The 14,814-nt window shown below is 30.0% G+C and overlaps 1 protein-coding gene across 1 annotated transcript; it reads left to right on the top strand.

Annotated features, from left to right (window-relative positions):
* Positions 1-237: 237 nt before the first annotated feature.
* LOC105680116 (fatty acid synthase-like) lies at positions 238-12,241 on the top strand. Its single transcript, XM_067351566.1, has 19 exons — positions 238-644; positions 824-1,074; positions 1,389-1,620; positions 1,710-2,128; positions 2,597-2,890; positions 2,986-3,193; positions 3,273-3,433; positions 3,605-3,922; positions 4,075-4,580; positions 4,662-4,966; positions 5,050-5,448; positions 5,536-6,563; positions 6,725-6,963; positions 7,234-7,927; positions 8,024-8,855; positions 9,098-9,576; positions 9,999-10,256; positions 10,419-10,670; positions 10,755-12,241. Exons 1-19 carry the CDS (start codon positions 473-475, stop codon positions 10,854-10,856), a joined length of 7,149 nt encoding a protein of 2,382 aa, XP_067207667.1. The 5' UTR covers positions 238-472; the 3' UTR covers positions 10,857-12,241.
* Positions 12,242-14,814: the final 2,573 nt, after the last annotated feature.

Genomic DNA, 14,814 nt, shown 5'->3' with positions numbered 1-14,814 from the left:
AAAAATTATAATACAACCAATAAATTTCAATTAGACATATTTTACTTACGTTACAAAACTAGAAAATAGAAATATTAAATGTATGTACATATGGTCACAAAAATGACTTAACACATAAACTAGCAGGTGTGCATTTCACAAGCCAAATCAAATGTGCCGTGACCTGCCTTGACAAATTCATGGTTAAGGCATTTCTGTGTCTATGTGTACAGCGGAAACGATACTATATTCGTAAGTTTAAAGTCCCCCAAATTTGACGAAATGACTAATCACATCAACTTGCATATAAAAACTGTACTTCAGCGCTTCATCGCCCAGTCTTCAAACAATATTCAACATTACAGTGACACAGTGCATTTTCAAATCCAAATATCATAAAAAGACATCGCAACAAGTAAAAGCAAATAAAATAAGATAAGTATATTTGCATCAAATTTTCTGCATTAGTATATCCAATAAAACAATTAGAATTATGGATACCGAAGAAACATATCAATCGTACATTAATACCGAATTCAGTGACGAAATCGTTATTTCTGGTATCGCTGGTAGATTCCCAGGCTCAGACAATATAAAACAATTACAAGAAAATCTATTCAACAAAATTAATCTTCTTAAAGCAAATCATTCTCGATGGAATATAGGTAATTAATTTATAAATTATAGTTCTGTATTTATATTTAACTGAGATTAATGGTTTTTCATTTGTCATTAATTACAGTAGATAATTCAACATTTCAAAGACATACTTTAAACTATAGGTTTACAATATTAAATATACAAAACACAAAACAGTTACAATTTACAAATATATATTTGATAGAGCATTCAAACTTACCAACTCGCATGGGAACAATTAATAATCTGGAAAAATTTGATGCTGATTTTTTTGATATATCTTTCAAACAAGCAAATATACTTGATCCTATGATAAAAATGTTACTGGAACACACTTACGAAGCAATTGTCGATGCAGGGATCAATCCAAAACAATTACGAGGAAAAAATACTGCAGTAATTATAGGGACGAGTTTCCTTGAATCACAAGAGACATTTTTGTATAAAAATTTACAGGTGAAACAAATCATTGATTGATATAGATAGTAAAAAATAATTTTAGATAAATTATAATAATTATTCATTACATGTATAAATTTATTATTGCTTAAATATCGCTATTAGATAAGCAACATAAATATTTTTGAATGCAGTGAACCCACAGTGGCAAATATGTTTTCATATTTTGGATCTAAAAAGACCACGAAATAAAAAAAAGTTATTGCTTTATCAACATATAACAGTACAAAATAATTACATTAAATTATTTAGATATTGATTTTTGTAATTACATGACCTATATAAATATATCACTATTTCCTGTAAATTAGATAGACGACGGAACCATTGCAGGATGCACCAAATATGCAGCAGCAAATACTCTATCTCATTTATTCCATCTAAAAGGACCATCCTATACAATGGATAGTGCTTGTAGCTCTAGTCTATACGCTATCGCAGTTGCATATGATTGTATTATGTCAGGCCGATGCGAGGATGCAATAGTTGGAGCCACAAATCTTTGCTTACATCCTATTCCAAATATGCAATTTTTTCGACTTGGTATTATTTTCAGTCAAATTACTTGATTTTATAATACAAGCTAATCTGATATACTATATTGAAAGAATACATACCGTACATAATTTTAGGTGTTTTATCTTCCGATGGATATTGTAGGCCATTTGATACTGCCGCAAGCGGTTATTCGCGTGCCGAAGCCGTGTCGGTAGTATATCTTCAAAAAGCTAAAAATGCAAAAAGAATTTATGCTGTATGTAAGCAGATTAAACTAAATAATGACGGTTACAAAGAACAAGGAATATTATTTCCATCGACACACATGCATAGTGCTTTATTAACAGAGTTTTACAATGAATGCGAAGTACCACCATCTTATTTGGATTACATCGAAGCACATGGTACTGCTACTAGAGCTGGCGACCCTGAAGAAATCAATGCTATCCGTAACGTTCTGTGTCAAAATAGAAAAACTCCATTGATGGTAGGATCCGTAAAATCTAATCTTGGTCATGCAGAACCTGCCAGCGGTATCACACAAATCGCTAAGGTAAAACAATTTATTTAAGAAATTATTTCATTATAACATACAGACAAACAATTTAGAATAACAAACAAATTAAGACATTTAAAACAAATTATCAAAATAATTCTTTTATGTAATTTGATACTTATATACTTTCAATGTAACATTTTAAAGACAGAAAGAAATATTTACAATAATGACTATACACATTGCTCAAAATGAATATTAAAAAGTGGTAATGTTTTTATTTAAATGTTATAATTACTAATTCCATCAATAAAATAGAATAAATTATATAAATTCTTCTTTATTTATTCAAAAAAGATTATCTTTTGATACAAATAGGCATAAAGATTTTTCTGTTGAAACGTTTAGTAGCAAATATTACATTCCGTGTTATTAATCTTTTACCTGTCTAACAACAACAAAAAAACCAAGTACTTAAGTATAATTAATTCAAACTTACATTTCAAAATTTAATAATTTTTATAGGTGATAATAGCATTTGAAACCGGTTTTGTACCGCCAAACATTAATTTTACATCACCGCGGAACGATATAGACGCCTTAATGGATGGAAGCATCCGTGTCATCACAGAAGCAATGCCGCTTAAAAATGGTTATGTAGGCATAAATTCTTTAGGTTTTGGTGGAGCCAATGCTCACATGTTATTACAATGGAATGTCAAGGAAAAGATTAATAATGGAGCACCTGCTGATGATTTACCAAGACTTGTGATATTGTCTGGACGCACGGAAGAATCAGTGAAATTGTTTTTAGATGATGTAACTATTTCAGCAACAGCACTAACATCGTTTTTAACAGCAAAAAACATTACATTACGTATATTACATAAATTTTTGAAACATTTATTTTGCAGATTGTCAATCATCCCATAGATATAGAATACATCCGTTTACTACACGACATTCACACAGACGACATAGATGGTCATTCATGGAGAGGATACATTATACTGGATTCTCGGCAAAAAAATTTCATACAAAAAATTCAAAATTGTAAAAGCATAAAACGATCTACTTGCTTCATTTTCTCTGCCTTTGCAGAATCGAAATGGCCAGAAATGGGTATGTATGCAACATTCAACATTTTTTATATGTACAAATTAAATAATAAAATAATACACGAATTTTCAAATTTTATCAGGTAAAGAGTTATTAAAATTTAACGCATTTGCAAATGCTATAAAAATGTGTGATAATATTTTGAAACCGTATGATATAAGTATCACAAATATTTTGACGAAAATGGATGTAAAATTAAAGAAAAGCACTTTACAAACATTTGTTGGTATCATCGCCATTCAGGTATTATACTTCGAAACTGCACATTAGTATATTGTATATACTAATAGACGCAAATTTGAGTTTACTAATACCTTTTTTATATTATGTTTGCTTTATTGTAAAATATGTTAATAATAAATATTATGTTTAATGCAATATATTTAATGATAAAATTGTTTATTAATTTTGTAGATTGGCTTAGTAGATCTTTTAACATCTGTAGACATTATTCCGGATTATATAATTGGTCATTTTGCTGGTGAACTTGGTTGTGCTTACGCAGACGGGTGTCTCACTATGGAACAAACTATTCTGTCAACGTACTTTATTGGTTTAGCATGTGTGAAAGAGAAACTAGTTCATAGCTCTACCGCAGTTATCAATTTGGATTCCAAATCTCTTAAAGATATATGTCCAGCGGATATTGAAATAATATGCAAAAACAACCATAACAACAATGTTGTAACTGGCCCCGCTAAATCCATTCAAGAATTTTTGCGAAAAATGCAGGTATGTTGATTTTTTATCTTCTATAAATTATAGATTTTTCTTTAATAATACGTAATGTATGTAGTGTTTTTCTTAATAGTCAACTAATAATTTAATTTTTAATATTAATTTTCGCATTTATTAATATATATTTATTATTTTTTTATTATCAGAACAACAACATTGACGTGAAAGCAATCTCCTGCAACAACATACCGCATCACAGTCGTTACCTCGCTTCTCTGAAATCGCAGATTTTTACAAGTTTGAACGAAATAATTTCACAGCCAAAAAAAAGGAGTCCCAAATGGATCAGCACCTCCGTACCTCGTAACGAATGGTCCAATCCAGCATCAAAATTGTGCTCAGCAAATTATCATACGCGTAGTATATTAAATACAGTTTTGTTTAATCAAACAACGCATATAATCCCAGATAACGCTGTAATTATCGAAATTGCACCAGTTAGCATTTTTCATGACATTTTGATAAAATCGGTACATTCCAAAGTAACGAACATTGTATTGACTAAGCAAAATGAACAAAATGCTATCAATTTAGCATTGCAAGGGATTGGAGAACTCTATAACTATGGTCTTCAACCGCGAATTGCTAAATTGTATCCACCGGTGAATTTTCCAGTTAGCCGAGGCACTCCTATGATCTCTCCATCTATAAGGTACAATTTGTTTTTAAAATTAACCTATTGCATATGAAAATAAACATATAAATGTATAAACAAACATTCTAATATTATTAGATGGGACCATTCTGAAGATTGGTTTGTAAATAATTATCAAAAGCAAAAGACCATCAAATCCAAAGAAAGACAAATAGAAATTAAGGTAGATAACGAAGATTATAGCTATATGACCGGTCACGTCATTGACGGAAAAAATTTGCTACCTGCGACATGCTATCTAGTGCTTGTTTGGGAAACAATTGGAATGATAATGGATAAAATATACACATCAGTACCAATAGTATTTCAAAATATAAAATTTATTCGGGCTACTCTTTTATCAAACGATGGCTCTGTTAATTTGACAATTGTGATACAGAGAGGTATGTATAAAATTTTTTTTGTTCTAAAGAAACTTTAAATAATATTACAACAACATGTAATATTCCATGCAAAATTATTGTAGAAAGCGGCAAATTTGAAGTCACCGAAGGAGACAGCGTTGCTGTAACAGGTGAAGTACACGCTGTATCAAATGCCGAACAAGAAATGGTGCCGAATGATCTGTTGTCGGTGGATACTGACGAGGAAGAACATATGACTTCTCGAGACATTTACAAGGAATTAAGGCTACGCGGTTACCAATACAGTGGTGCATTTTGTGGCTTATATAGCGCATCAGTCTCAGGCAGCAAAGGACACATCACTTGGACAGGTAATTGGGTGACATTCATGGACAACATGCTGCAAATGTCTATAATTGGAAAAGATACCAGAGACTTATATATTCCAACAAATATTGAAAAATTGGTAATTAATCCTGCACTTCACGCATCAAAATTGCGAGACGTGACATCCGAAAAAAGTAAACATAAATTTTTTATTTACAATTAAATAAATATTGAAAAAATTATTATTTAAAATGCAATATTTCTAAATTATCAAATTGCAGAATTACCAGTACGTGTATATAAAGAAATAGACGTAATTAAATCAGGTGGAATAGAGATACGTGGCATGAAAGCTATCTCGATTTCTCACCGAAAACCAATCGGAGATCCCGTCATCGAAGAACATAAATTTATAGCTCATCAGGATCGCGCTAATATTTCGTTAAGTGAAGCAATTCGAATATCGACGCAGCTGGCGCTAGAGGATCATCAGATCATTAAAGCAACAGCCATAGAGCTAGTGGAAGATGCAGATGATGTAATGTTAGAAGATCTATCATCAACGTTACTGATTGAAGCTCTTGCTGATATTCCTTTAATTCAAACAAATATTGCTATACTAACATCACCGAATCGTTTCAATCCAGCAGAACTGTCTTCAAATGTTTTGATCGCAAATTTCAACAAACCATTTGTAAGCGACAAAGCTTTGATAGTTACAGGATTTAATCTTTTGACGAAACATCAGAATTCATTAAAAAAACTTTTGCCACTTTTGAGGGACGGAGGTTATCTCTTAACACGCGAGAAATGCAATCTAAATATGCAAAATAAATATGAAAAATATTTGAGTGAATATGCATTAAATGTTATTCTGGAAAAGCGTACGGATAAAGAAATAATTATACTATTGAAGAAAAAGGTTGTAATAACAAAAACAATTCTTGTCTATATAAATAATAATCATTTCAATTGGCTCGAAGACTTGAAGCAACTTGTAGACGACGAAAATAAACACGATGGCAATAGCAGAATTGTAATTGTTGGAGAAACGGACTTTGAATGCGGTTTATTGGGTTTTCTTAACTGCTTGAGAAAAGAGCCTGGTGGACAGCTGGTTAGAGGTGTGCTTATTCAGGACAAGCATGCTCCTAAATTTTCTCTACAAGATCCATTCTATATGGAACAATTACAAAAAGATATGACTGTTAACGTTTTGCGACCTAATAAAATTTGGGGATCTTACCGACATTTGCGATTACCGCATCCAGAAGTAGAATACGTAACTACAGCCTATGTCTGTCAAACGGTATATTAAACCATTTGTAAAAATTTAAATTATTATTAAAGTGCTATTGATACAGTAATATTGCAAATTATTTTTTTCAAATATTTTTAAAAATTTTTCTGAAATGTCCCGCACTTTATCTAACGAATTTATTTACTTGTTTAACGAACATTTTCCTACAGGTTCGTGGTGATTTAAGTTCTTTTTGTTGGATGGAAAACGATATATCAATCGATTCTGATGGCAAAGATATAGTACGTGTGATTTATTCGTCTATCAATTTCAAAGATGTACTGCTAGCAACAGGAAAATTAACGTCGGATATCGAAATATTTAGACGATTACAAAGCATGAGTCTTGGATTTGAATATGTCGGTTTTGATGTCAATGGTCAGCGAGTTATGGGACTTTGTGACAATAAGTACAAAACTATATAATATTATATATGTACAACTCTTTAATTTATTGTAGGATTTGTGAATAATACTTTTGATGTTATTGACTTACATGATTTAAAAATTTAGTCTAATAAAACTGTTATTTTGCTTTTTTGTATACGAGGTCGTTATTTTATAATTGTATAATGAGTAATTTAATTAATTTTTTAATTTTTAATTTAATTAATTTAATATTAATGTTGTTATTAATGTTGTTAATTTATTTAATAATAATAATATTGTTATGTTCTTAGGTGCATAGCGAATGTCGTTGTACGAGATAAAGAATTATGTTGGAATATACCCGATTCATGGACATTTGAAGAGGCGGCCACAGTGCCGTGCATTTACAGCACTAATTATTATGCCTTATATCATTTTGGAAAAATGAAGAAAGGTGATAAAGTACTTATCCATTGTGGTACTGGCGGCATTGGACAATCAGCCATTCATCTCGCTCTTCAGGAAGGATGTCAAGTGTTTACTACTGTGGGCACTGCAGAAAAACGTAAATTCATCAGAAAACTGTTTCCGGCTATTCCCGATAAGCATATTGGAAATTCGCGAGACACGAGTTTTGAGCAAATGATAATGAAACAAACAAACGGTCGCGGCGTTGATATTGTACTAAACTCATTGGCGGAAGAAAAACTTATAGCGTCTGTTCGCTGTTTGGCAAGGAGGGGTCGTTTTTTAGAAATTGGAAAGTTTGATATTTTATCCAACAATTCTCTAAGCATGTCTTTATTTCAAAAAGGAATCAGTTTTTATCCAGTTCTGTTGGATGCAATGTTTACCAGTAATCATAAAAATAAATCTCGGTTATCGAAATTAATGGCTAAAGGTTTACAAAATAGAAACATTAAACCTATTCAAGCGACAGTTTTTCTTAAGACGGAAGTTGAAGCAGCTTTCAGATACATGGCAAGCGGTAAACACATAGGAAAAGTATGTTTACAATTAAACGTATATTATAAATTATTATTTAAAAAGTTGTGCGTAATATGTAAACTTCATATTTTTAATACAATGATATGTTCATAGATTATTTTAAATATACAAGAGGATGTTAAATCTTTGGATTCACCTGTTCTTGCACACCGTCGTTATTACTGTCTCAGCGATAGAACTTACGTTATACTAGGCGGCTTGGGTGGATTTGGTTTAGAGTTAACTGACTGGCTGATACTTAGAGGCGCTAAGAATGTTATATTAACTTCGAGAATTGGAATAAAAAATGGCTATCAGCGAATGAGGATTGAGTTATGGAAATCGTACGGTGTAAACGTGCAGATAGTTAAAGACGCAAATCTTGCTAATCTCGAAGAATGTGAACACTTCCTACAAATGGTGGAGAAACAAGCACCAGTAGATGCAATATTTAATCTTGCCGTGGTTTTGAAAGATTGTATACTTAAGAACCAAACCATGGAAACTTTCACGGAATCTTTCATATCGAAGGCTTGGACGGCACAGACATTAGATAAAGCATCTAGAAAGATGTGTTTAAAACTTCGACATTTTGTAGTGTTTTCTTCCGTTTCTTGCGGAAGAGGAAACGCTGAGCTAACTAATTATGGAATGGCCAATTCCATCATGGAAAGAGTGTGCGAAAAAAGAGCGGAAGAAGGACTACCCGGATTGGCAATTCAATGGGGAGCTGTAGGTGACGTAGGTCTCGTCGCTGACATGCAGGAAAACAATAAAGAGTTTGTTATCGGCGGTACCCTGCAGCAAAAAATATCTTCCTGCCTTGTAGAACTCGAGAAATTTTTGCTCCAAAATCGACCGATCGTAAGCAGCATGATCGTAAGTGAAAAAAAAACAAGGTTATCCGGATTAGACAACATGGTGGAAGCCGTTGTTAATATTATGAGTAAGAATTAACAAACAGATTTCTTTCTGTCATACTAAGAACGTGATCATTTTTGCGTGCATTAATTACTTCGATATCACAGCATCCCAAAAGTCATTGTTCCACGCACAAATGCGTATAGAAAACACAATGCAAACATATATACCCATACACGCACACTTTTATGTAGAATATTTTTTAAAACTTTTTTTGTAATAATACATATAATAAGTCAAAATGTTTCTATGAATTTTATGTTATAGATATAAGAGATATTAAAGTAATTAGTCAAAGTACACCTTTGGCTGAACTTGGAATGGATTCCATGATGGCTGTGGAAATTAGACAAACTTTGGAAAGAGAATTTGATATCTTGCTCACTGCACAAGAAGTGCGAAACCTCACATTTGCAGAACTGAGTCAAATATCTAATGTAAAGTTTAATAGCAACGAGACACAAACTGAAACGGCAACTCATAAGAATAAACCCACTCTTACGAAAGAATGGAAATTGTTATTTGGTGTTTTGAGAAATCAAGATTTTATTTCAGAAATTTGTTTAAATCTTGCGACCAACACAGAGGATAACTCGACTCATGTATTTCTTCTACCAGGAATTGATGGCTGTGGAACAATATATAATCATTTAGCACCAAGAATTAAATTTTCTGCAACATCTTTGCAATATTGCGATATCCGAGCTACCAGCACTATATCCGAAATGGCTGATTATCTTTTAATGGTATGCAATTTTAATTAAACAACTTTCAAAATTATATAATTACAGTTATTAATAATCTATATTGTTTTTATTCCAATATTTTATTTAATGCTTTGCTTAACTATGCGTTTAGATTTTTTAAAATTTGTATTTTTTATGTCATATTTCCAAAATTTTTTTTGTCCTACCTTTTTGTTTTTTTATTATTAAAATTTTTCTATAGACGTGGAGACAGTTTTATTCAAACATATTTATTCATAACGCTATCATTATCGAAAATTGGATTTTTACAGTGCTATCCGTGCATCATGGTGTATTCTAACAATTATTTTTATTATTATTAAAACTTATATATTGTCGTATGATTTTGGAATATAAAAGGATTTTTAGCTGATAGATGCAAAAGTTACTAACTAAATTTATTTTTATCTTTGTTTTTTCAGTGCATATCGTCACGATTAAAAGACGAAAAGAAAATTGTATTAACAGGATATTCTTTCGGTTCTATACTTGCAATTGAACTAGTAAGAAGATTGGAGACTGTGGGTACTAAAAGTCGATTAGTTCTCATCGATGGTGCTCCGGAATTTGTAAAAATGCATTGTGAACTCTATATGCCTACCTGCATGAGCGATGTAGAACTTCAGATTAATATTATGATTAATATTATCAAGATTTATGAAACAAAAATCAGTAAAAAGGTATAACTTTATTTTTTATTTTTTTTTTGGACTAATTACATTAATATATTTTTGATTACGTATATTTTAAGTATGACTCATTTTTTACTGCCAGTTTTATACTGTAAATATTTCTCATTTTATAATAAGTTGATTTTAAAAGTAAGACGTATAATTTGACAGGTTTTATTGGAATTACAAAAATGTGAAACTTGGGAAGAAAGATTTGAAATTTTTGCCACATACTTTTCAAAAGTAAATTCACTTCTGTCGCGCCCAAATTTGCAAACACTGTATGCAACAATTTATAAAAATATACTGGCTATTCGGCAATATGAATTTTCTACATTACCGCGTATTAAATCACCCATAACGTTGTTAAAACCTACGTTGTCATATGCACCTGAACTCGAAGAGGATTATGGCTTGTATAAGGTATTTTGACAACATTTTATCAGTATTAATTATTTAATATATCAAATTTTACAGTATTTTTTGATAAATTTTATAACGTTTAAGATAACTGAAAACAAGGTAGTAGTACATTACATCGAGTGTAATCACGTAACAATCTTAGCAAACAAGAAAGTGGCGGCTGTAATTAATGAAGAAGCGTTTTGATGTAAGTAATTTTATTATAGATGTTAATTAGAACTATAAAATCTTCTTATTTAAAATAATTGTTGTCACTGTTTCTGATGTCACATGCATTACTATGATTAATTTCGTAACTATGTAAAAATTTTTATTTAATTTTTTTATCTTATATGCTATAGATTGCACATTAAAAAATTATTATAAAATATCAATTAAAATATTTTGTTATTTTGATAAATATATGCATGTAAAATTTTATGTATTATATTAGTTCTATTTATTATTATTAGTACATTTGCATAAAATATACCATTGCCATGTCCCTACTTAAACCTATTATATTTCAGAATGTGGCTAACGCAACCGTAACAGAAGTACATTTTTCGCTAACAGGTCAAAACGGAGTTCGACTTTTTATTTGAACGGTTTATGAGACGTACAACGATGACGAAAGGATAGATTTTGTATCTTCTATGATATCATCGTACCTTGGTTTTTTGTTTTAGATAAAGAATTTAATATTTTTTACTAGAAACGGAATTTTGTGTAATCTTTTGAGGAGGAGGAATGTGGACTATGTTTAAAATTAAAACACAAACTGTGGTTTAAAAATTATTTAATAAGAAAATAGAAATAATAAAGTTGTTGTTATTTACATGATGTATATTTCAAATGTAAACAACGAAATAAATAAAAATATATAAAATATATAATAAAAATTAAAAAGAAAATATTTTTGATTAATTATTTGTATTGGATTGATTAAAAAGTTTTTTCGGATTTGTCGATAAAAATAAATGTAAAAATTATTTTTAATTTATTTTTTATTTATTTTAAATATTTAAAAGTTATTTTAATGACTGTTTATGAAAAAACTAACAATATAAATGTAGTAAGTGTTTGATATACTTGGTGTAGTACTGAATATATACTATTCAATAATTTAATCGCAACCTTTGGAATTGTAAAAAGGACTGTTTTTTTTGCTACTGTGTTTTGATATTCTTTTTATTCATTGTACGGTAATATTTTTAACTTTACGTCTGTGTTTGTAAAATTGTTTGCAAAATAAACTTTTTAAATTTATGTTGATAACGCGTTTATTTCCACAGTAAGTATAAGAACTCTACGCTTGCTTATAGAATATGTCAGAAAAATATATATGTCTGCATCAAACTTTTCAAAAATACAAATTATACTATTAATATCAATTTATTAATTAAATACTGCAAATAAAAACAGTTCACAAGCACTATGTGCCCACGCTATATTAAAAAATTTAACTCATTTTTTCAATTATTATTATGCAGAATTTATAAAATAAGAATCGGTAAATAAGTATACATTTTTATTTTTTACTTTTGAAAAAATTTGTAATAAATTTTTTTCGAGTTTCCAGGTTGAAATTTTGTCTGGAAACAATCAAGGCCCTATATATTTTTTGAAAAATATTTCTGGGTAAAATATTCCAGGTAGAAGATCTAGCTAGGGCCTATAAAGTTTGGGACGCCTAAATCAAACAGGCTATCGCTGAATCCTGGTCGGCCAAAGATTATGCCCGGAATTTGTTCAGAAAAATTATTTGGAATCTTGCTAGGGTCTATAATTTTCCTAGATATTTGCTTGTTTGTACTATAATTATTTCTATAATCCAGTCACGGTCCAAGCTTAAATCCAAAATTTTTTTTTTAAATATCCCTGGAGTCCCAGCTGGGCCAATATATAATTAATAATTAAATATATATATATATATATATATATATATATATTATGTATTAATGAAAATAACCATTATTTATGTAGCAAAGAAAATATTACTATTTGTCTCAACAACCCGGCCTATTTCTTATATAAAACACTCCTGAGCCAAAGCTACCGGCGGCTCGGCCGCCAGCGGCCAGACGAAAATAAATGATCAGGAAGCGTCGTCTCGGGAATCGGCCCGAAATGTGCGACTAATTCCGAGCGCTACTCTAGATTAATAACTTATACTTTAAACTTTGCTATCAAAGTTAGCATAATTTACGTAAATGAGTAAATAATGACAGAAATCATTATTTAACATTTATCACATCAATATAAAATAATGACTTCTGTGATTATTCAAAATTGATGTAGTGAATGTTAAATAACGATGAATGTTAAATAATGACTGCAGTCATTATTTAGTATTCATTAAGGTCATCAATGTCGCACATCCGTCTTTCGTATTTCGTCGCTGCATATCTAAAATTTTCTTTTTTTTCTCGTTCTCACAGTTTCAAAAAAAAACAAAAATTTGAAATTAAATACTGTAGAAGTGGCATACATCATATATATGTGTACTTTTTCAAACATTTATATATTAACTTAATCTGTGTATTTAAAAACAGGCATTTCTTAAACTCCAATAGCATTCACTTCAAATCATCACATATTTTATACTTTTGATTTTAGGACTTTTTGCCAAAAAAAACTTTTGATCTGCATCACCTAAACTAAAACATATTTCAATTTCAGTCAATTTGACAAAACCTACTTTTTTCATGTAAAATGTGCGGAGTCCTTTATAATTGAGTCCATCTTTTATGATATTAAATATGAATGTGATTTGGTATCCATTTTTTAATAGAATTCTCACTATCTCTGTTAAATTCTTTTGCTGGGGTTAGATGGTGGGTGAGATAATGAGATGGCTTTATCTCTATTGAACTAATAATCACGCTTTTTTTGCGTAATCGGATGTTGACAAAAGAAATTTTAAAATCTTCCCGAAAATGAGTTTTTTTATATCAGTCAAATACAATGCACCCATCCTTGACAATCAATTCCACATCCAGAAAATTCAAATGGCCTACCTCATCTATTTCTATTGTCAATTGTATTCTTTCATGATATGAATTGAAAATCTGTAACATTTGATCCATTTAATTTCTCGGAGCAGCTAGGATTATGTCGTCTACACATCTGAGATGAAACGGTAAATAAAATGTGAGCTTATTTATCATTCTCTCCTTTATGTCACATAGAGTCATAACAATGTCAGCGATGATGGGTGAAAGAGGACAGCCCGTAAAACTCCCAAAAAGTTTGATTATAAATGTTACCATCAAATATAAAATATGTGGAACTTAATATAAATCTAATGGCGCATGTGAATTCATCTTGAGAAAATGTCGTGTTTTTTAAAATAAGATTCCAATTTTTTTGATACCAGAAATTGCTAGTTCAGTCGTAACATTAATGAATAATGATACCACATCGATATTTGATTACAATAACACTTCATTTTTAGTTTAATTCTATCACAACAATACACAATAACATTGTTAGCTAAAAATTTTATTTTTATGTATCCATCATACTTCATCAGCCGAAATTGTTAGAAACTAAAAAATCAATCAGTTTTACCGCAATAAATAATTGAAAAATCTCTAAAAACAGTTTTTATTATTTTTGCAGCACTATAAGTGTTATTACCTAACATTTTAAACAAAAAATGGAAAATTTTTTTTAATGAAAATACCAACAATAACATTATTCAAAGCGTATCACGGTTATACGATCAGATTCTTAAAATAAAACAAATTAAAATCCGCTGAAGCCACACACATTTGAAAGCAGTTTCAATATTTATAATGCTTTGCTCCGAATTAAATACGATGATTTCTCACGTAGTTACAATGCTTTGAAAATTGTCGTATTTGAACAATTTTTCTTGATTCTTTAATTGTTGTTCATAGAGAATTTTGTATTTATATTATCAAATAATTTAGTCTTATATAATAAATATTTACTAATAAATAATAATAAATAAAAAAATTATAATACAACCAATAAATTTCAATTAGACATATTTTACTTACGTTACAAAACTAGAAAATAGAAATATGAAATGTATGTACATATGGTCACAAAAATGACTTAACACATAAACTTGCAGGTGTGAATTTCACAAGCCAAATCAAATGTGCCGTGACCTGCCTTGACAAATTCATGGTTA

Source organism: Linepithema humile, chromosome 3 (genome assembly GCF_040581485.1).
Source record: "Linepithema humile isolate Giens D197 chromosome 3, Lhum_UNIL_v1.0, whole genome shotgun sequence".
NCBI lineage: Eukaryota > Metazoa > Arthropoda > Insecta > Hymenoptera > Formicidae > Linepithema > Linepithema humile.
The sequence above is the reverse complement of the archived record's forward strand: the minus strand, read 5'-3'. Positions and strand labels throughout refer to the sequence as shown.